The sequence below is a fragment of the Bos mutus genome, chromosome 6, assembly GCF_027580195.1.
Source record: "Bos mutus isolate GX-2022 chromosome 6, NWIPB_WYAK_1.1, whole genome shotgun sequence".
Taxonomy (NCBI): Eukaryota; Metazoa; Chordata; class Mammalia; order Artiodactyla; family Bovidae; genus Bos; species Bos mutus.
This window is the reverse complement of record NC_091622.1, coordinates 35,882,140-35,905,153: the sequence shown is the minus strand read 5'-3', so window position 1 is coordinate 35,905,153 and position 23,014 is coordinate 35,882,140. Positions and strand designations below refer to the sequence as shown.

Below are 23,014 nucleotides of genomic sequence, written 5' to 3'. Positions count from 1 at the left end.
CAGCATCGTGCATCGAACCTGGACTGGCGACTCGTCTCATACATGATATTACACATGTTTCAATGCCATTCTCCCAAATCTCCCCACCCTCTCCCTCTCCCACAGAGTCCACAAGACTGATCTATATATCAGTGTCCCTTTTGCTGTCTCGTACACAGGGTTATTGTTACCATCTTTCTAAATTCCATATATACGCATTAGTATACTGTATTGGTGTTTTTATTTCTGGCTTACTTCACTCTGTATAATAGGTTCCAGTTTCATCCATCTCATTAGAACTGATTCAAATGTATTCTTTTTAATGGCTGAGTAATACTCCATTGTGTATATGTACCACTGCTTTCTTATCCATTCATCTGCTGATGGGCATCTAGGTTGCTTCCATGTCCTGGCTATTATAAACAGTGCTGCGATGAACATTGGGGTACACGTGTCTCTTTCCCTTCTGGTTTCCTCAGTGTGTATGCCCAGCAGTGGGATTGCTGGGTCATAAGGCAGTTCTATTTCCAGTTTTTTAAGGAATCTCCACACTGTTCTCCATAGTGGCTGTACTAGTTTGCATTCCCACCAACAGTGTAAGAGGATTCCCTTTTCTCTACACCCTCTCCAGCATTTATTGCTTGTAGACTTTTGGATCGCAGCCATTCTGACTGGCGTGAAATGGTACCTCATAGTGGTTTTGACTTGCATTTCTCTGATAATGAGTGGTGTTGAGCATCTTTTCATGTGTTTGTTAGCCATCTGTATGTCTTCTTTGGAGCAATGTCTATTTAGTTCTTTGGCCCATTTTTTGATTGGGTCATTTATTTTTCTGGAGTTGAGCTGTAGGAGTTGCTTGTATATTTTTGAGATTAGTTGTTTGTCAGTTGCTTCATTTGCTATTATTTTCTCCCATTCTGAAGGCTGCCTTTTCACCTTGCTAATAGTTTTCTTTGTTGTGCAGAAGCTTTTAAGTTTAATTAGGTCCCATTTATTTATTTTTGCTTTTATTTCCAATATTCTGGGAGGTGGGTCATAGAGGATCCTGCTGTGATGTATGTCGGAGAGTGTTTTGCCTATGTTCTCCTCTAGGAGTTTTATAGTTTCTCGTCTTACGTTTAGATCTTTAATCCATTTTGAGTTTATTTTTGTGTATGGTGTTAGAAAGTGTTCTAGTTTCATTCTTTTACAAGTAGTTGACCAGTTTTCCCAGCACCACTTGTTAAAGAGACTGTCTTTAATCCTTTGTCAAAGATAAGGTGTCCATATGTGCGTGGATTTATCTCTGGGCTTTCTATTTTGTTCCATTGATCAATATTTCTGTCTTTGTGCCAGTACCATACTGTCTTGATGACTGTGGCTTTGTAATAGAGCCTGAAGTCAGGTAGGTTGATTCCTCCAGTTCCATTCTTCTTTCTCAAGATAGCTTTGGCTATTTGAGGTTTTTTGTATTTCCATACAAATTGTGAAATTATTTGTTCTAGCTCTGTGAAGAATACCGTTGGTAGCTTGATAGGGATTGCATTGAATCTATAAATTGCTTTGGGTAGTATACTCATTTTCACTATATTGATTCTTCCAATCCATGAACATGGTATATTTCTCCATCTATTAGTGTCCTCTTTGATTTCTTTCACCAGTGTTTTATAGTTTTCTATATATAGGTCTTTAGTTTCTTTATGTAGATATATTCCTAAGTATTTTATTCTTTCCGTTGCAATGGTGAATGGAATTGTTTCCTTAATTTCTCTTTCTGTTTTCTCATTATTAGTGTATAGGAATGCAAGGGATTTCTGTGTGTTGATTTTATATCCTGCAACTTTACTATAATCATTGATTAGTTCTAGTAATTTTCTGGTGGAGTCTTTAGGGTTTTCTATGTAGAGGATCATGTCATCTGCAAATAGTGAGAGTTTTACTTCTTTTTTTCCAATTTGGATTCCTTTTATTTCTTTTTCTGCTCTGATTGCTGTGGCCAAAACTTCCAAAACTATGTTGAATAGTAATGGTGAAAGTGGGCACCCTTGTCTTGTTCCTGACTTTAGAGGAAATGCTTTCAATTTTTCACCATTGAGGATAATGTTTGCTGTGGGTTTGTCATTAACTCTAAGACTATTGCAACAAATCAGATTTAAAAAACAAACAAAATATGGATGTCATATCCTTACACTTTTTAAAAAGTAGAATTCAAAATTGAGGAAAAGTTAAAGAAAACTTCAGCAATTCAAACTTGAATTTATACAGTCATATTTTTTTCAAATATATTTTCTAAGCCTTTGAAGTAGGTAGGTAGTGAGGAAAGAAATGCAAAAGTAAGAAAAACCTCGCTCTAGGTCATTACCTAAATGAGGTGGTTCATTGATAATCACATCAATACAAAAACTTTTTAGTCTGTAGGGAAGTGATCTCATCTAACATCTACTTTGATGTAAACTTACCTGTTTCAAGAGTTATCATTCTGACTTCGTAAACTTTAGAAAATAATCCCGAACTCCATGAACTTGCTGAATGTTAGTTTCATACTTTACTACCATATAAAATGATCTGACATAACCCAAGAGTACTTCAGCAAGTGAGCCTTAGGCTCAGAGATCTCCCTACTTGCATATATGTGTGGAACGGAGTTTTTAAAATTTAGGTTACAGCCTGATCATTAGGCAGACTTTAAAATTAAAATGGCTACTTTGACATCTTTGAATTTAAAACCAAATATCTTATTTTAGTCTTTTCAACTATATTAAAACTTTTTTAAGATTTCTTAAACTAAAGAGAGAAAAATATAGCATGAACATTATGGTAAGGGATTCTAATAAGCTTAGTCTGGCTACAGGACAGAATATTCTATTGAAAAGAATTAATGTAGACAAAACCAAAGAATTCTTAACCCTCCCCCAATTCCCTGTAACAGACCAATAAAAATCAAATAAATACCTCAAATAGAAAGGTGACATAGGTCTTTCATCTTCCTGCGAACTAAAAGGAAAATGAAATTTGAATTAATTTCTGTTAACATCATAACATCTCAATTTTACTAAAACTCTATTCCCCCTATCAAAAATTTTGTTTTGACACATTTAATCTCACCATGGAGTAAAGTTAGTAGAGTACACTCTACCTTGGACCCAGCCAAGACCAATTACTTCTTCAAGGGAGATCAAGAGAGGTTTCTTTCAATATTAGCCTAAGGCAAAAGTAATTCACATCATACTTTCAAGAGGAACTGTTTAACTACCTTATTCTAAAAGCCCAAGCCCATATATTACACAAACTCTTAAAATTATTACATACTCAATTATCTCAATAAAGTTAATTACAGCTCATTAACATGATATGAAAATAAGAAAGAGTCAACAAAATATTCCTAAGTGTATGATGCTCTAGCAATGCCCAGGCACCAGTACACAACACTCCTGCTCTTTGCCTTCTGCAGCTACACCCAAGGTATTAATGAAGGTAAGTAACAAGAAAGGACACAAATGAAACTACTATAAAAACAGTTTAAGTTCCTCAAATAACACAGAAACAACATGAAGCTTAATTAAAAGTATTTAATTAAAAATATAAAATGTATACTACAGTGAAATATTTTTCCTTTCTTTTACCTGCTTTTCTCTTTTGATAAATGACCTCAAAACAAATAATGAGTCTCTCCCCTTCAGGTCTACTAGAGTGGATTTTGAACTTTTTTGATTATGCACTTATGCAAAATTTGCTTTTAAGTAGCCATTCCCCTGGATATATGACTAGGTATCTATGTTAAATGTGTTCAACATTAAACAGAAAAAAGTATAAATGTATTAGATAAAGTTAATCCAATACAATTAATCTTCTTGTACCCTTGTGGTACACGACAAATATCACTGATGAAAAGAGAAAAGTTTTCTTCGTAATGTTACCTTGGCAATCACCAAAAATCTTATTACAAGTTGTAGTATAACAGACACACACACACAAATCTTATTACAAGTTATAGTGTAACACACACACACACACATACCCATCAACCCTGCCCTGGAAGTAGAAACGGTCTGGCTACAAGACGACATATAAAAAATGACATTATTTTTTCACTCTCTCATGATTTTGATTTCCAATGTCAATATCACTTAGGAATCTTAGTGTTTATATTGTCAAAGATTTTGCTGTTTGTAATTGATCGTGCCAGTTCTTCTCAAGTGAAAGGTAAATGGATAGATCAGCTTTGTTCTTGACTCTAGTACAGATGGGCTGAGGGCAAGGCTTGATGAGTTACAGACACTACACCTGGGAATCCTCCAGGTGTCTTGGAAAGAAACCCCTGGAGCCGTGCTTTACAGGAGTGATAACTTTAAGCCAGACCAGCACAAGGGGCTTACATATGTGACATCAAAATAGTCCTTGAAAACACTTAAATTATAAATATGTTAGAATTGGGTTTGTTTCCTAACCAAGGGTTTGGTGTCAAAAACAGTAAGTGTAACTGACACTATGCAAAAGATAGGAATATGTGAGCAGTGTACTAAACACATTTTTGCCCAGAACAGATCCTTAACTCTAACATGTAACAAATATTAAAGAAAATTAACAAAGTTTCTTTAGTAAACGTTCAGTTAACAATATGGATGGTTTTCTTAAAATTCAGAAGTGCCTTGGGAGATAATTTAATGATGCAGAGTTCTGAACATAGCTGTTCATGTGCTTTGGCCAATATTTTGTGTGCATGCATGAAAATGTCCTTGTAGTCAACAGAGGCAATCAAAATCAAATTTCTTCCTTTACATCTTCTCTCCTTCACACATCTATTCATCAGTGAGGCACTATCTTGTGCTTAACACTAATTATCTCATGTAAATCCTCACAAAAACTTCCCTGGTACTTGCCTCTCTTGAGAACAGCAGACTCAGAGCAGGCACATAATTATCCAGGTCACACGGCTGCTGCTGCGGTTGCTTCAGTCGTGTCCGACTCTGTGCGACCCCATAGATGGCAGCCCACCAGGCTCCCTAGTCCCCAGGATTCTCCAGGCAAGAACACTGGAGTGGGTTGCCATTTCCTTCTCCAATGCATGAAAGTAAAAAGTGAAAGTGAAGTCACTCAGTCATGTCTGACTCTTCGAGACCCCATGGACTGCAGCCTACCAGGCTCCTCCGTCCATGGGATTGTCCAGGCAAGAGTACTGGAGTGTGGTGCCATTGCCTTCTCCCAGGTCACACGGCTAGTGAAGTGCAAACAATAAACATACTTTTTGTTGTTCACTGTCTTGCCTTCAATTTTAGTCTATCAAAACATGATGGGATGAACGTCCTCATTCTGGCACAATATCTTGTGGACTTTATAAGCTCAGTGCCATGCTTCTGATTATAGCAACTCTACACCAACCTTAGTCAAAGTCCACTCATAATGCTTTATACCTGATAGCACGTACAAGGTGATTAATTTATTAAAATGTATTGGCACTATGTCAAGAATGCCTCTTGACAGAAACATGAGTTTTTAAACCATGAGCAAATATATTTTAAATTATTTTTTTGGAGTATAATTACTTTACAATGTTGTACCCCTGTTTGTATTTCCTTCCCATTTAGGTCACCACAGTGCTTCCCTGGTGGCTCAGTTGGTAAAAAGTGTCAGCCTGCAATGCAGGAGATCTATGTTTGATCCCTGGGCCGGGAAGATCTGGAGAAAGAAATGGCAGTCTACTCCAGAATTCTTGCTTGGAAAATTCAATGGACAAAGGAGCCTGGCAGGTTACGGTCCATGGGTTCGCAAGACTGAGTTACTAAACCTACCAAGGTCACCACAGAGCACTGAGTGCAGTTTCCTGTTCTATACACTAGGTTCTCGTTAGTTATCTATTTTATACATAGCAGTGTACATATATCAATACCAATCTCCTAATTCATCCCCCCTTTCCCTCCCCTATCCCATCCACATGTCCGCTCCCTACATTCACGTCTCTACTTATTTTTTCAGGCTGCATTTGCACAAGGTAAATTTGTCAATGAAAGACAAAATCAGAAATTCTTAATTTGGATATGTCCTTAAATTTTGAGCAATGTTTAAGCACTGTTATTTAAATGAAATGAACCAGACTCAGTATTAACTCAGTATTAGATTTGCTTAGTCAGTAGCAGTCAATGGGACAGCAATCTATGCACAGTATCCAAGAATAAAAAGAAAATTTGAAAAGAAAATGAGGAAAATAATTAATTTTGATATTAGCCTATTTCTATTTTCCCTTTCATAAAAGTAATGTAATCTTGACTACAGTATAAATTCTGAAACAACTAAAGCATCGACTTCAGATAAAGTCTATTAATTCTAAAAATCAATTTTATGCACAGATTTTAAAAGCAAGTTCAAGGAAAAATGGCCAAGGACAATTCTTCCAATTGAACAGAGAAAATAAATTTTTCCACAAAATTTACACACTGAAATGTAAAACATTTGAAAAGATCACCATTTCTACTTTTGTGCAAAAGGAATATCTGGACTACTATTATATGCCCTCAACCACCTATTTATAGTTATTTATGCCTGTTGCTAGCTTTACATCAATCTCAGGCATGTCCAGTGACATTGAGTTGTAATTTTTTGCCTAAATTTTAAATTGAGAATTAATTCAGACGTACTTTCAATTTTTAAAAATAAGCACATGTACTGTGAATGAAAAGGGGAGTGTGTGTCATGAAATGAAGCCAATGACAAACTGTAGCAACTTGGAATTCATTCCATTTCTTCCTTGGTTACTAGTAAAAACGCCATGTTTTAATTATTTCTTGTTTGCTGACTCTGAATAATAGCCAAGTTTAAGCAGCCAATTGCTTTGCTTTTTTAAAAAATTCAAATACATTGAGAGATTTGAGCAATCATCTCATGTTCATCAGGCCATTGAGTGCTTAATGTCCTTAGACATGTGGTGTTATATTCTCTCATAACAGCTGCCTGTGGGAAGAACATTTATCAAATAGACCCAAGTAATAGTCCAAATCTAAGAAGCTACAGCTGAGAAGGGCAATAACAAAGATAGAAGGGTTTTAGTGGGGGCCTATCTAACGTACCTTTTTTACATTTAATTTTTAGTTTATCTTGGAGTATAATTGACTTACAATGTTGTGTAAGTTTCAGGTGTACAGTAAAGTGATTCATTTACACATATACATATATCCTTTCTTTTTCAGATTCTTTCCCATAAAGATCATTACAAAATATTGAGTAGAGTTTCCTGTGCTATACTAACTTACCTTTTGATGTGACTCAAGATTGGTAAATGCACATAAATGGATGACACGTAGACTTACGATCTCTTCCTGAGCTGCACTCATTTCTAAACTGAAGCCACAGAGTGTAATGCCTATCGATTTAATTACACAGCAAGCTAACTGAAACTGCGAAAAGCGTGGTGCTTTCTATGCCTAAGAAAAACCAAGTACTGTTGGGAGAATTCCCAGACTGAGGTATTCAGAATGGACCCTCAATTAGTGGATCAAACCACCATTCCATTCAATTCCCTTTTGAACTGTCACGATAAATGTTCCAATTAGTCCAACTTACTAATTGGTTAATGTGGCTGGCTACCCCCAAAATTAACATAATCTGCATATTTAGCTACACACTTTAACTACATTTTCAAATGATTCGAGCTAGACGAAACAGTTTGTAAGTGTTCCTTGGGTATTGAAAAGTACAGCAAAATAGGTAAGGATTAGTTCCATTCATTGAAAAACCAGAAAAAAAAATTTCTACTGGGGCTTAAAAAACGCAAATAGCCAAAGGAGGAGAAAAAGGGAGGGACAAGTAAAAAGACAAAATTAAAAGTATTAGGTAAACATTTTCTCTGGAATTCAGGTTTTCTCCTCATGTTGCAACAAATGTGCTAAATGGAAGAATTTTCTTAGGTGAAATTTCAAGGATAATGAGGTGAGTGAAAATTAGCACATTTTCTTTCCTTCCTTCTTCTGCAAAAAATAAAGTGCCATACTTGAGCCTTTTTGATTTATCCACAGTGTCAGGCATTAACATTTATAACCCCCCATTTATAGCATTTATAACCCCCCATTTATAGCATTTATAACCCTCCATTTGGGGTGTGATGGAGCAGCTGGTGTTCTGCCGCTCAGATTTTTGGTTCTGTTCCATTCAGGAACACAGTAGGAAACATTCTCCTTGTTACTTTTGGAAAACAAACGTCAAGAGTTTTCAGATCAACTTTTGGCCAACTGTTTGCCCCTGTAAGTACAGGGGGAGATTTTTGTAGATATATGTATAGTTCTTTATTATAAACCCAAGCAACTTCGCTTACAGTTTTATTATTTGTATGCTGTTAACTAAGAAAGCAACACCTAGCCGCCAGGAGAAATAAAAACAAACCACTTAACTTCAAGAGCAAATAGGTTTTTCCTGACCAATGGGTAAATGCAAAGAGCTGAAACTGTTAATGTTCACAAGACTAGAAATTTTAGCTAACACGAAGAGGTATTGTGCTTTGGAAGCAAAACAAAAGGCTTCCCAAAATTTGCAACCTTCCCCCCAATAAGATAGGGAAATAAGTCAATTCTTTTCTTGATTGCTTAGTACAAATTTGAAATACATTGTTTGGGGCTGAATAGTATATCCTCAAAAAGTTTCCCCTAACCCCAAGAAACTCAGGACATGATCATGTTTGAAAATAGTCTTTACAGAGATGATCAAGTTAAAGCTACCGTAATGGGCTCTAACTCATATAACCAGCACCCTTCTGGAGCAGACAGAGGTGGATACACACACAGGTAGCACACCACGTGAACACTGGAATTGTGTTGCCACCAACCAAAAACTCCTGGAAGTAAGGAGAGAGGCCAGGGACAACTCATTTCCCAGTGTCATTTGAGGGAGCCCGGCCCTGCCAACATGTTAATTTGGGATTTCTGGCCTCTAGAACAGTGAGACAATAAATTTCTGTTATTCTCAGCTACCCTGTTTGTGGTGTTTTCTCACAGCCGTGCTAGGAAAACAATTCTACTAAAAACATGTTCCCCCCCAAATCCAGAAAAAAGAACCTGCCTAACAAAAGTGTCTCCATCTTACACATAAGTTGTACTCTGGAATTTCATCTGTAAGAATGCTAAGACTAGAATCGATTTCCCACACTGACATGGGGATTTGACTTCCTGTACTAACCTCTCATTCAAATAAAGTATCCTCAATAAGCACTCCGGAGTCAGTGTTTTGAAAAACTTTGGCCACGATCCAGTTAGAAACACATTTTACATTGTGACAGTGCACAGACACGTAAAAGAGACACACATTTCAAAGCATTATTCTTACTTTGCATATTTTCTATTTTGTCATATTTCACTTATATAAAATTATATAAAACACGCTAGTCACAATCCGCTAAATTGGTTTTATGACCACCAAAAGGTCATGACCCACAGTTGAAAAATGCTATGCTAAAAACCCACCTCCCTGGCTTGAGGTATAATTAATACACAATGAATGTTGCTGAAGTAAGATCTACATTCTCATAGGACAGACAGCAAACACTCTTTTCTTCTCTGCCCCACTGTCATAATCAGCTCTGGGCCAAAAAAGTACAGATTTTGTTGAGCCTGGATCACAGAGAAAATCAGAGAGAAAGCAGGTCCAGATACACCTAGCAATATAGACGTGAGAGTCATTCTAGGTGAGCATGGGGGAGCTGATAGAGGATTTCCAGGTCTCTTCAATATCCTTTTGCTGCTTATACCACAGGATGGTGTCAAGAAGGAGACTCAGGGACCCATGGTCTTTTTTGATTTCACCTTCCTTACTGACCTGGGCTTCCCAGGTTGCACAAGTGGTAAAGCATCTACCTGCCAGTGCAGAAGATGCAAGAGATGTGAGTTCAATTCCTTGGTTGGAAAGATCCCCTGGGGTAGGAAATGGCTACCCACTCCAGTATTCTTGCCTAGAAAATTCCATGGGCAGAGGAGCCTGGCGGTCTACAGTCCATGGGGTCGAAAAGAGTCAGATACAACTGAGAGCTTCTAGAGATTACTAATGACCGTGGCACTCTTTATCACCTATATTCTGTCTCTTCAATTCAAAGAACTAGTATACTTGGAAGGAACTAGGGAGCATCTTACTCTATTTCTGTCCCTCTACCCAGCTAGTTCTGTCCCTGGATGCCCTTCTAATGAACATTGTTCAATCTCTAGGGAACTGGAGGGGACTGGTGAGGGTGTGTGCCTGTCAGCAACAGGATGTAAAGCTTTTAAGCAGGGAGGGGTGGGACTGCTTTACCTTCTGTCTCTTTTGCATCTTTTCCTACAGTGAGAATGTCAAAAGGAAACTATTACTACCTGTGGACTGGCTGACACAGCCGAGAGTCTCACATCGCACTTTACAGGGGATCCTGGCTGGAGATGTGTTTAGAAGTCACTAGAGTCCTCATTCCTGTTATAATAATTTCAGTTGTATTAACAGCCAACTGCTCTCCTTAAAAAAAAAAAAAAATCCCTCACCCCCACTCATGGTCGGTCACCAAACTGCACTGATTCTATCTCAAAAAGAGACACATCACTTGAATCTGACCTTTCCTTTCCATTTCCACTGCTTTAGTCCATCACAGTGGCAATACTCATTTTCCCCTGCCACCTAGACCAGTTTATCCTTAATACTCCCATCAGATTTATCTTCCTAACCTGAAAGCCTCTCCTGTTTCCTCTTTGTCTTTGGGGTGAAGTCCAGATGTCCGAACCTGGCACACAAGGGCAGCGAGCTTCCATCAACCTCGCACTGCACTTTCGTAACCCTGTCTGTACGTGCTGTTCCCTCTGTCTTGAATGCTTCCGGCACTTCTCTCTCTGTCTGGTAAATACTTCATCTCTCAGCTCAAATGTCATCTAATCTGGGAGGCCATCTCCATCACCCTGGAGAGGGGAGCGACTTCTCCATGCAGGTTCCCAGACACTCTGTCCACAGCCATAAACCAGTGCCCAGCACATGATGCCAGAATTCCAGAGTTTGGAAGCTGGCCTCACCTCCTGGACTGGTCTTTATCTTTGTCCCCTGCAGCACCTAGCAAGGTACCCAGAACATTCTGAGTGTTCCGTCAGTGGCTGAGGAATAAAATCAGCATCACTCAGACCATGCTGAGTGCTGACACGACCATGTGATTATGCATTTTGAAAACACACACCGTTTATAATTTGTAAAATTAAGTTTCCCAACTGGATGCATTCTCAGATAGCTGTATGTTGATTATTTTAAGTTATCTTGTTCCCTGTTATTCCAAAATTAATGGAACTGCAACTGTGCCACGGGCTTTCTCCCACCCTTATTTAGAGAATTTATTTTCTCCCACTGCACAGTTAGAGGTGGGAGTGCTGCCATTGTGCCAGTAATGTAAACACTGTACTTTCTGTAGGGTACTGTGAACCCAGAAAAGGATATGTTCGGGCAAGGCAATGTTTGAATACGGGCTTGCCACATACTCTATCTGTTTGTTCTGGCTTGAGAGCAGGAAAAGAAAATTTTTTCACTTCATTGCAAAGCCAAAGCTTTGTGTGGAGCTTAAAGAAATTTTTGGTTTAGTCACAAAACTGTTTTCAAGGCAGCTGGAAGCTTTCATTTGTCTCTGAGATTCTTGTTCAGCAAAGTGCTGTTTATCATTATTATAGATATAGCAAGATCGCCTTTGGGAGGCAGCAATTTAGAATGTAATATACAGTAAGTTTCTTTTTTGAGTGGGTTGATATTAATGGATAAGAGAATATTTTTAAAACATTAACAAATACATTGAAATATTTCCTAATCTTTGGCTCTGAAACAAAAGTAAAGGAATAGGTGGTACCTGCAAAAGGGAATAGTAAACTTTTTTTTTTTTTTTTTTTACTAAGTTCTTTCAATTATTACCCTGGTAGCTCAGACGGTAAAGAATCTGCCTGCAGTGCAGGAGACCTGGGTTCAATCCCTGGGTTGGGAAGATCCCTTGGAGAAGGGAATGGCTACCCACTCTAGTATTATTGCTTGGAGAATCCCAAGGACAGAGGAACCCGGCAGGCTACAGCCCATGGGGTTGCAAAGAGTCAGATACAACTTAGCAACTAACACTTTCACCATTCTTAATGGTTTGCTATAACAAGGTGCCACAGATTGGGTGGCTTCAACAACAGAAACACTGACTTCTCACATTTCCAGAGATTGTCTGGCTTGCAGACTGCCATCTTCTTGCTGTACCTCCACCTGGATGGGGTCGGTGGATGGGGAGATTGTGCTCTGGTACCTTTATCTCCTTGTAAGGGCACAATCCTATCATGGGAGCCCCACCTCCATGAGCTCATGCAAACCTAATTATTCCCAAAGGTCCCACTTTAACATACCATCACACTAGGGACTAAAGCTCCAGTATATAAATTTGAATAGTTTTATCATTTACGAAGAACTATAATATTCTTAGGAGATCCAACCAGTCCATTCTGAAGGAGATCAGCTCTGGGATTTCTTTGGAAGGAATGATGCTAAAGCTGAAACTCCAGTACTTTGGCCACCTCATGCGAAGAGTTGACTCATTGGAAAAGACTCTGATGCTGGGAGGGATTGGGGGCAAGAGAAGAAGGGGACGAAAGAGGATGAGATGACTGGATGGCATCACTGACTTGATGGATGTGAGTCTCAGTGAACTCTGGGAGTTGGTGATGGACAGGGAGGCCTGGCGTGCTGCGATTCATGGGGTCGCAAAGAGTTGGACATGACTAAGCGACTGATCTGATCTGATAATATTCTTTAACTACAAAATTTCCCCTCTAAGTAAGTATGTTAGGCATTATCACCCCCACTTCTTAGGTAAAGAAAATGACTTGCCCAAATTCACATGGCTAACTCACTGCCAGCATCTGGATATCTGGATATGTTTCTTGACAGCAAGTTTACTATTTTTTCATTGCTTTCCCCCACTGTTTTTTGCTGACTCTCTAATACCTCTCCTTTTCCCCCAGTAGTTTAGATAGGGTGATCTCTGTAAAGTTTAAGAATAACCGTCACTTTAATTCACAGTAGCTTCTTTGTTTGGGGTAAACAGCAAATATTTAGACTTCAGAGCCACTGCAACCATCACATGACAGCAGAGCCCATGGAAGTCTTCCTTGTCCTCACTCATTCTCATTACTATCAAATACAGACCACACTGGTGATGAAATCAAAGTTCAGATACTCAACCCCGGAAGGGTTAACCCAGACTTGAGGTAAGGCAGCTTTTAACTCCCTCTGAGACTGAGGTGGGTCATAGAAGGGAAGGTTGGGGAGGTTGAGTGCTATCAAAGTGCAAACAAGTTTGGAATAGCATGCGTTTTCAGATAAATTAACCTAAGGCGTCACCACCACAAACAGTAGAGGGCTCTCTAACATCACACAGGAGATTCAAAAGCTGGCCCATTATTGCCGGGGTTGTTCCTTGGTTAAGTCCCCCATCATCCCCATGTTACCAAAGTTTACTTGTTTGCAAAAGAATATTCCAAAAACCAATACTTAGAAAGGCCAGATGGATTCTATTGATAAGGGGTTCAGTGAAATTTTCCCATGCTGGATCACTAATATATATTAATTAATACTGTTGCTATAAATCTTCTTAAAGAGCCATTGCAATTTGCAATTTGGTATATTTCACCATCATGAAATAAATATTCAATTATGTATATTGAATATCATAATTTGTTTGATGAAGTAATGAAAAGAGAGTTATACTGACATTACTGATTTCAGTTTCCCACTTTTATAAATAAATCAAATGGAAAAAGGGATGTGAAAGCAGATGACAATGCATTAAAATCAAAGGAATCTAGATTAGTCATTAGTGCACTTAACTTCATCTTCCATCATTAGTTTTTGTGGCCATAAGATGAGTTAGTGACTATCTGAAAGTTAATCTAGCAAATCAAAATACTACTGTGAAGTTGAGAGCTTTGTCATGGACATAAGAGTGAGTAAAGACTATTTCTTGGCCTATTGAAACCTTCTACATATAAAATGGAGATCCTCACCTACAGATCCACAATATCCAAGGAAAAAAAAAATACAATGGAATATGAATCACAAAAGGCGCTTGAGGTATAAGTCTAGAGTCTAATAAACTATCTCTTTAGTGATAGAAAGTAAATTTGTTGTTGTTTAGTCGCTAAGTCTTGTCTGACTCTTTTGCGACTCCATGGACTATAGCCTTCCAGGCTCCTCTGTCCAGAAGATTTTCCAGGCAAGAATACTGAAGTGGATTGCCACTGCTTTCTCCAGGGGATCCTCCCAGACAAGGAACCGAACTCGCGTCTCCTGCACTGGTAGGCAAATTCTTTACCACTGAGCCCACCAGGCAAGCGTCTTTAGCACTGAGCCACCAGGTAAACCCGGAAGGTAAATTTAGTACCTGAGAAAAACTTGTTTCAAATCTTTATATAGTTTCTCTACTTAATTCCGATATTATTCAATTTCCTTGGAAGCACTTTTTTAGCTGTCAAGAATATCAATACAATGCTACAGAGCACAAATATTTTAGTATTTCTAAAAATAACTAGAATAATTTAACCATCTCAATAGATGTATTATAAGATCTATCATTAGTTTAAGTCATTTTGAAGTGAATTTTAAGAACTGAGTTCTTTACAGAGGATCAAATTTTAAACATTCAGCCTTTGCAGTTTTCCTAAAAATGGTAAGTTTCAACATAGTCACTTCCATCCTGGAGAAAGTCTGCAAATTATGTTAAGTTATAAACAGATAGTAAAATACATTAAAGGGAACCAAAGTATTTTACTTCCTTCTTAGCCTTCAATCTGTTATTCTCATCTTAGTTACTGATTAGCAGTAACAAATTTATCTTCTATATACTTTCACAACATGCTAAGAAAGGCTAAAAAGTCACTCATGGGAATTACAAGCTAAGTAGACATTGGGGTACAAATATGCCCTCTAAAAAGATCATACACTTATATGAGGTTAAATAAAACATAAGGTAATATTATCCATGCAGGCACATCTCTATTATCATGTTAATTATAATGTCCATTACTGAATTCACCACATGTAATTGTCTGGTAATGTGTCTGTGTCCTCACTAGCATGTGAGCTCTCTGAAGCAGAACTGTGTCTTCATTCCCTTAGTATCACTGGCAATACAGAGTGGTATTCAGTCATAAAGAAAACATTAAAAGACACTGTAAGTATCTTTTGTTTTAATATGTAACACTGACCGTCTAGTAAATGAAAACATCAATTAAGACAAAGACACTTCACATAAGGTCCTGATATTCAATATGTTATTCGGGGATGTTGAGTAGTATAGTGTTAGCATCTTACATATACCTGCTGTCAATGGCTTTATATAAGTTATAATCATTAACTAGAGTTTAGATCAGTGTTTCTCTGAGTGCGTGGACCATTTGTACCACACTTACTTTCAGGAAGCTTGTTAAAATGTCAATACTTCCCTGTCACACCCAGATTCAGATTCAGTAAGTCTAGGGAAAGAGAGGAGCAGGAAGACACTGATTTTAAAATAAGTTCCCCAGGTAATTCTCATGCAGCTAAAGTATGAGAAGCACTGGGCTCTCTGCTCAGTACAAACATGAGTGAGCATGAATTTCTCTTAACTGGTATTTAAAGTTATTCTTTCCCTCATCCACTGTTAATTCAGTTTCTAGCCCCTCTGTTCTTAAACAGAATGGAGCAATGCATTCGGCCCACAATGCAAGACTCTGCAACTTTCCTGCTCCAGGCAGGATAACAGTGGGGGTGGCTGGCAACAGTCACCTCTGCTAGAGATCACAGAAAGACACTGTAGCCAAACACTGTATTGGGCTTGGAAGAAGCAATTATGTGTAGGAACCAGAAAGCTTTCTACACAAGCGCTTAACTTCCCTTAACAAAGAGAACCACACAAGCCTACCTGTTCCTTGCCTTCAAGAGGTGTTTGATCACAGGCAGGCACAGGCTGAAGTGAGGATTGCAAGGTAACCAAATTAAATCCGCAGACATAGGGAGACAGTGAATACAGTGATCAGCAATCTTGAATGCAAATTCACATTATTCCTCTCACATAGGTTTATTTATAAGGACTAATAATTAATAAGGACTAAGGACTAATAATTTTGGAAGAAATTACGCTGATTCTATTCTAGCTTTCATCAACTTAACTCCCTAAACAATATTTTAGCAGAATACAGATCTATTTTCTTAACAGTTATTATATCATTGTGCAGCTTATTACAGAGTTCAGTTCTAGAAAGGATGTGCTTAAGACACTTAAGAACTGACACCGTTATAAGAAAAAATAAGCCCCCAGCTTTAAAGCTGGAAACTACATCAAGAGTCCAAAAAGTGTACATTAGTTTTTAGTCTTCTTGCAAGTTTCAAATGCATGGCACTTCCCACTGAATTAATATAAACAAATTTCAGATCTATCCATCAATCACTTTCTGCTCCCTTGGGTTATCAATTTTGGAAAAGGAATTCCAGGGACATCCGCATCAAGTTCCATTACAGTGCAGTTGTCATTACAGCGAAAGAAAAACTATACCATTTTATCTCACAGGGTACATCTGCAGGAACCATCTTGCAAATGAACACTCAACTTTGGTTTGCCTTATTTTCATATTAAAACATAACCGTCTGGTAAAATGGTTTTTAAAAAAGAAATTCATTTTTTGTCTAGGTTTCCCTCTTATGGATAAACCGTATTTACTACGTGACTTTTAAAATCACTTCCATTAATAAAACTCTCTATAGTTTTCTTAGAGGAAGCATTTACATAGAATCAAATGCCACAGCATGTACAGCAGTTGTAGCTGAAATAGTATAACATGATTGGCAAAAGAAATTCTAAAAATCCTAAAACATGACCTTGGGCAACTGAGGATTTACCCCAAGCCTCATCTTCTAGTCGTGAAACTGGAGGGCTAGACTCCGTCACCTCAGAGGTGACTTTCAGCTTCAACATTCTGGGACATCTTATTCACTTAATTTACCAACAGTGATCTTTTTTGACATGCCTTTTGTTTAAACTTACTTTTCTCTTCTTTAGTATAACTCCTCCACCCCACCCCCCAATCCATATTACAACCATTAATGAACAAAACAGAGCCTTGTGCTCAATCATTCTTACAGAGCAGTTTGGTTTGTTTGTTTAAAGGTGTCATCTGTGTAATAAACCTATCTAGAATTATTCATGGGGAAATAATATCTTTACATCTAGGTCCATGTATTATAAATTACTTATTGATAGAAAATCCTTGTCTAGATATAAAATTCAATGCAGAGGGCTCCTAAAATGCATTTTTAAAAGGTCTTTCCCCTGTCGTCATCCTTCAAAATGAGATTAGAGCTCACCACAGCTTCATAACATCACTTAGAAACTCATTCAGTTTCTAATTCAGTTTTATTTTAAGCATGCTCAATATATTCTTCAGTTTCTGTTTTTCTTCAGATGTCAAAGCTATTTTCTTATATTTATTTTTATTCTTCTTCACCGAACAGTGAAGAAGATAAGAAGTTGGGCATAAGTGCCAGCATAAGAAGCAATATGTTTACATTTTTCTGGTCTTGAGTTTGCAGCAGATTACTGAAAGATGCCAAGTATCGGCAAAGTTATATAGTTTTACACCACTCAGAAAATACGGAAGAAAAAACCCAAACAGGAAAGAATACTACCTTTGCAGAGGCATGATTTCACAAGCCATCCTTGTCTGTAAATTAGCAAGGGACCCTCACAACTGTCTCTTCCGCGCCTAGTGGGGGCGTCTGTGCAGGGACCGGGTGTTCACAGCGGCTGGGCCAGGCTGGGGGCGGGAGGTTGCGCCTCACCGCCGGAGAAGCAGCTTGCTCTGCAGTCTGCCAGCGTCCCGCTGCTCTCTGCCTCCAAACTTCTTCAAGCAGTGCTATTCGATCGCTGCCTCTCTTACATTTCCACTGCAGTCCACTTTGACCTCTGTTCCAGGGAAGCAGCTGAACCACCCAGCCAATCAGAGGAGCAGCTGCTGGAGGGCTTAAAGGCGCTGCTTCTTTTGCGGCGGCTGCTGCTCCTCCCCGGGCTCCTCAGCGGGCTTGCCTAATTCTGGTAACACGAAACTTTCCTCGGAGCCCTTCCACAGACGGGCTTGTCAGTCTGGGGAAACAACCAATAACTGCGGCAAGAGCAGAGTCCCTTGACTCCTCAGTACTGAGACTGCCAACAAGGAAATCCATTTGTCAAGGAAAGACACTGCCTCTGAAACTGAAGGTTTCTGTGACAGAAGGAATAAGCTGCGTCCTATCTCTTTTCTTCTTAAAAAAGAACAAAGAAAAAAAAATCAAACCACTAACACTGAAAGGCGTGATACTCTTCCAGAAGGCACGCAGGCACTCTTCTAGACCCCTGCCCTACCCATATTTATTTCCTGCTGATGTTTACACTGCGGTGGCTACTAGTCACTGGTGACATCTCCCAAGGCACGTAGCTCTCATTTCTGGGGAGAACACACGTCCTAAGACTGACTGCTCAGGGTCTCAAGGGATCAATGTGACTATTTCCCATGGAAATATTTCAACTTATTATTTCTGCATTTTATCCTTATAAAATTGAATGTGTTTATTTAAATACCCATTTTCCTCTAAGAATATCACCAGCATATTTTTGGTAGGTTGGTTATTTATTGATTTTTTTTTTTTTACAGGTAACACCAAATCAGCTTCTCATAAGGGCTGCTAAATGCCTGTTAGTTACCTAACTTTCCCTTATTTTCCTCTTCAGTGGGGAATACTAATGTGTTGTTTTAGGAACATAACTGTTAATCCATAGGTTTCAAATACTGCAGAACAAACCTAGAAATATATTTTATTAAGCTTTCCTTCACAGCATAGGACTTGCTGAGAGTTACAACAAAGCCCAGAGCATCACTTTTAGTACAAGGGCAGAGGGCCAGAGTCCACAACATTCAGAAACAGAGGGGGCTTGTATGACCAAAAAGGTATCCTTTTCCCCTGTAGTTTTCCCCAGATTTCTTACAGATCACTCATAATTCTGAATTTAGAATACAAAGCCCTACTGTAAGCATCCACTCTCCTTTGCTATACCTACTAATAAAAATATTCACTGTCCAACTAAATACTCTATCATATTTATGATGATGGATTAGTCATCCTAAAAGTTATATTTAGAAATTATGATAGAATCAATAACTAAAATCAGCCATTTAAAACAGTGGAAGTTTTAAGTGTTTTAAAGTAAATTCAGAACTTACTTTTATTGAAGGTATCAGTACAGTGTTTTGATTCTAGACTTAGAAACTCTAATCGTTCTCCAGCAACAATAACCTTGTTTTACGTATTTCTTACATTTTTTACCTTTCAAAAATGCATCTCTGTATCTTGCTTAACACTTCATTTCTGGAGATAGGAAATCACTGTTACATATCATGACATCATTTCACTGATGAGTAAACTTGGTACTAGAAAATGAAGCAATTTGGAAACTTCACATGGAAAGTTAGTGGCAGAACAGAAACTGGTTTCAGGATTGCTCAGGTCTGCTTCAGATCTCTTCTGTACAGCATAGTGCTTAATCTGTTCTACATGAGTTTTTAAAATATTTCATAGGATAACATATTTTTAGAAATAGTTAAAATTCAAGTGATAGAAACAATATCTTCTCTTTTAATTTTATGAATATATCAATACTGTATGGCTAAAAGAGACATAAGACCAATAATAAAGGACCCAGCATTACAAAAAATATGTTAACTCATATAATAATTTACATTCAATACATACTAGATGTAAAATACTAAATAGGAACATTCAAATTTTAATGTCAAATTTTAACATTTAAAATTTATCTGATTCCACATACATTTCCTGATAAATCTTCCTATCAACATCTCGCTAACATGCCATATTACGAGTGAGATGTCAGTGGTTATTTCTGAAAATCACCTAACACTATAACTCAGTAATTACCTGCCCTTTCAAGTCTCCATTATTTATTTATAATAATTCCTCCTTTCACTTTTGGTTGATTTTCAGGGCATGACTAGATGATCATTTTTGAATTTATACTTGGCCCACAGCTCCTCCTCTCAAACCACAACAGAGTCTGGATCACTGGAATAGCTTTATTACTCCACGGCCCACATCCTCATGTCAATCCCTCATTATCAGGTAGCAGAAGCTCCACTCTCTGAACCCCTGCAGTGCCAGTTTCTCAAACTTGGACTCCCGGACCACATTTCCTCCACACGCCCTGCAAGGTGCACCTCTCATAACCAGCATACCGCAGCCTCCCCCACTCCCCCTCCTCCTCCTGAGCTCTCTCTTCAGCTCCACCTGTTTGTCCACGTCTGCGGAGGACAACCTGCACCTAAACCGACGAGCACACAGCTTTAAAAAAAGATGCGTTGCTGGCTGTCCTTAGCATTCAGTTTTTCCAAAACAGGTTCACTAGCATCCTCTGCTTCTTCACCCTGTATACATCCTGCCAGCTGGGTGACCTACTGCCAGGCTGCTAAACATTGCAAAAGAAAGTCACAGAATGCTGGCAACTGGGTAGATTAAAAAGTCCTATTTAATCTTGGCCTGAACCTCAGTACCATGTGTCAAGCTTGTAGCTGTCTTTGATCTCTGACTGCATTCCCAAAGAAACTGCTGATTTCCAATACTACAAATCTGAACCTCTCTTATGTCACTAATTACTTTGCTTCCTAAATTTACGAAGAAAGTCAAGATCATCAAATATGAGTCTATTCCTTTGGTCTCTTTTGCATTAAGTGTTGAAGTACCACCACTAACACCTAACACACACACATACACACACACACACGTCCCTTGCTTGATTCTTTTTGATGTCTTCCTAGTCTAGGGGAACACATCCACACACACACACACACACGCACGCACACACACACACACGCACACACACGTACACCTTGCTTGATTCTTTTTGACTTCTTCCTAGTCTAGGGGAACACATCCCCACTCAAACTGCTTATCCATGTATTGAATCTCATCATTTTCTCTTCTCCCCCATCTTAAGTCTGTCTCCAGTCCGACAGGCACCCTAGCGAGTGCCCCCAGCCTTGAAAGCTTTCCCTCAGCACTCCTACCCTCTGGTGACGCAGTGCCATTTGCCTCCCCTTCCCACTGACAGGCTGCCCAAAGCCTACTTCTGCTCCTCCCACTTTCCCCGAAATTACTCCTCTGCCTCACACCGATGTACTGCAGACTTCACCACATGTCTGAAACTGCTTTTGAAGCCACCAATGCTCTTTTGGTCACTTAATCTAAATGCCTTGGCTTAGATCTCGTTCTCCTCTTAACTTTTACAGAAACACCCGTCTTCAGTTTTCTGAAAGTCTTTGGTTCTCTGTGATCTTTCCTGGGCATTCTCCAAGCGTCCTGATTATTCCATCCTCCTTTTATTTCATCTGTCTTCCCTCCTCTCTTATACCCTTTCCGCCTCATCTTCTAGCCCCACATCTTTCAATACAGGCACTCCATTAGAGTTTAATAAAGTGCACTCTGGAATTACGCTCCTAGGGATTGGATTCCAGCTCTACCACAGACAGGCAGCGTAAACTTGGGCAAGCTGTTTAAAAGCTCTGAAGTTGCTCTGAGGAATAAATGAGATCATGCATATAAAACACGTAAAATAGTTCCTGGCAAATAAGTGCTCAATAATTATTAGTATTATCACCCTAATCAACACGTTCAAAGCTTCATATTATCTGATTCCCCAATTCTCCTCCTCCTGGCCCCTCTTGTTAATGATGTTATGATTCTTTCTGTGCATCAGACTCAAAGCATGAGTCATCTTTACTCCTCCCTTTCCAAATCAACCAAATCTGTTGATTGTTCTGTCATGTCTCTTTACTCAGTGGGTCTTGGTCATCTACAGTATCATGATAACCTTCAGGATGATCTTTTTGCATCCATTCAATCTCCAGTGAATACATTTCATTATTAGAGTGAATTTCCTACTGTGGTTGCGAACTGGATACTCACTGCTCTTCTGAAAAGCTTTAGGAGCTCCCAGCTACCTCTTAAATGAACTCCAATTCTTTTAATATGATGATTAAGACTGCTGATTAACCTCAATATTCTCCTCCAGATCAGCTGCTTATATCACCTAAGGAACCCAATCCAGATTTACCTGGACACCATTTTCAAATCTGTTCTGAACTTACCTATGCCAAACATCTACCCTTTGTTTAGACTATTTTCCCATGCCATTTTCTCCTGGAAAAATTCTGTGCACTCTCAGAATTAGGCAAGATGAAACAAAACTCTTACCCATTTTAACTCAGACAGCCCTTTGCCCAGCACAATGTCTCTTTAATATTTGAATTTAAATATTTTCTCCCTATTGGAAAGAAAGTTCTCCAGGTAACAACTGTATTTTTCCCGCAGCCATTACACAGAGCAGACATCCAACAGTGCTGAATGAATGAATGAATATCAATCTCTCTTCAGAGTCTGAGCATAGCTTCTTTGATTAGATTTTCACTTACCAAGCAATGTTTCTACCTACTTTTTAAACATTTCCTATTTTAGGCTTTTGGTTTGTTTTTTGTAAGTCACTCAGTCATGGCCGACTCTTTGCAACCCCATGGACTGTAGCCTGCCAGGCTTCTCTGTCCATGGAATTCTCTGGGCAAGAATACTGGAGTGGGTAGCCTTTCCCTTCTCCAGGTTTGCATCAGAGATAAAGTCGACACCTCTTTTAGATTCAAATGAAGGATAATGATAACCAATAACTAGTTAAAGAAATAAACTATTGGGGTTATACACTGGTGTGCTATCGTAGAGATGCATAAAGTAAGATTCTATCCAAAACTTTCAAAATCTTTTAAGCACTTTACATTACCCAATCTCTCCCAGGCTGTCTATTTCCTTTTCTACATTTCAGCTGGCTTGCAGACTTCTAATTTTCTTACATAACTTCTTCAGCAGATTCCAAGTGTTTGGCAATAGGTTTGTTTGCACTTGTGATATCAAGAGCAACAACTGCTCCAAAAATGATGTGGCTTCATTTGTTTTAATTTCAACATCAATTTGAAGCAACTGAAGAACTGAGAACATT

The 23,014-nt window shown here is 38.6% G+C and overlaps 1 protein-coding gene across 1 annotated transcript in view; it reads right to left on the bottom strand.

Annotated features, from left to right (window-relative positions):
- FAM13A (family with sequence similarity 13 member A) overlaps window positions 1-23,014 on the bottom strand; it is a 311,477-nt gene that overhangs the window by 85,490 nt on the left and 202,973 nt on the right. The window contains 1 exon segment of the mRNA XM_070372152.1: window positions 2,911-2,952. Coding sequence (XP_070228253.1) covers window positions 2,911-2,952 — 42 coding nt within the window.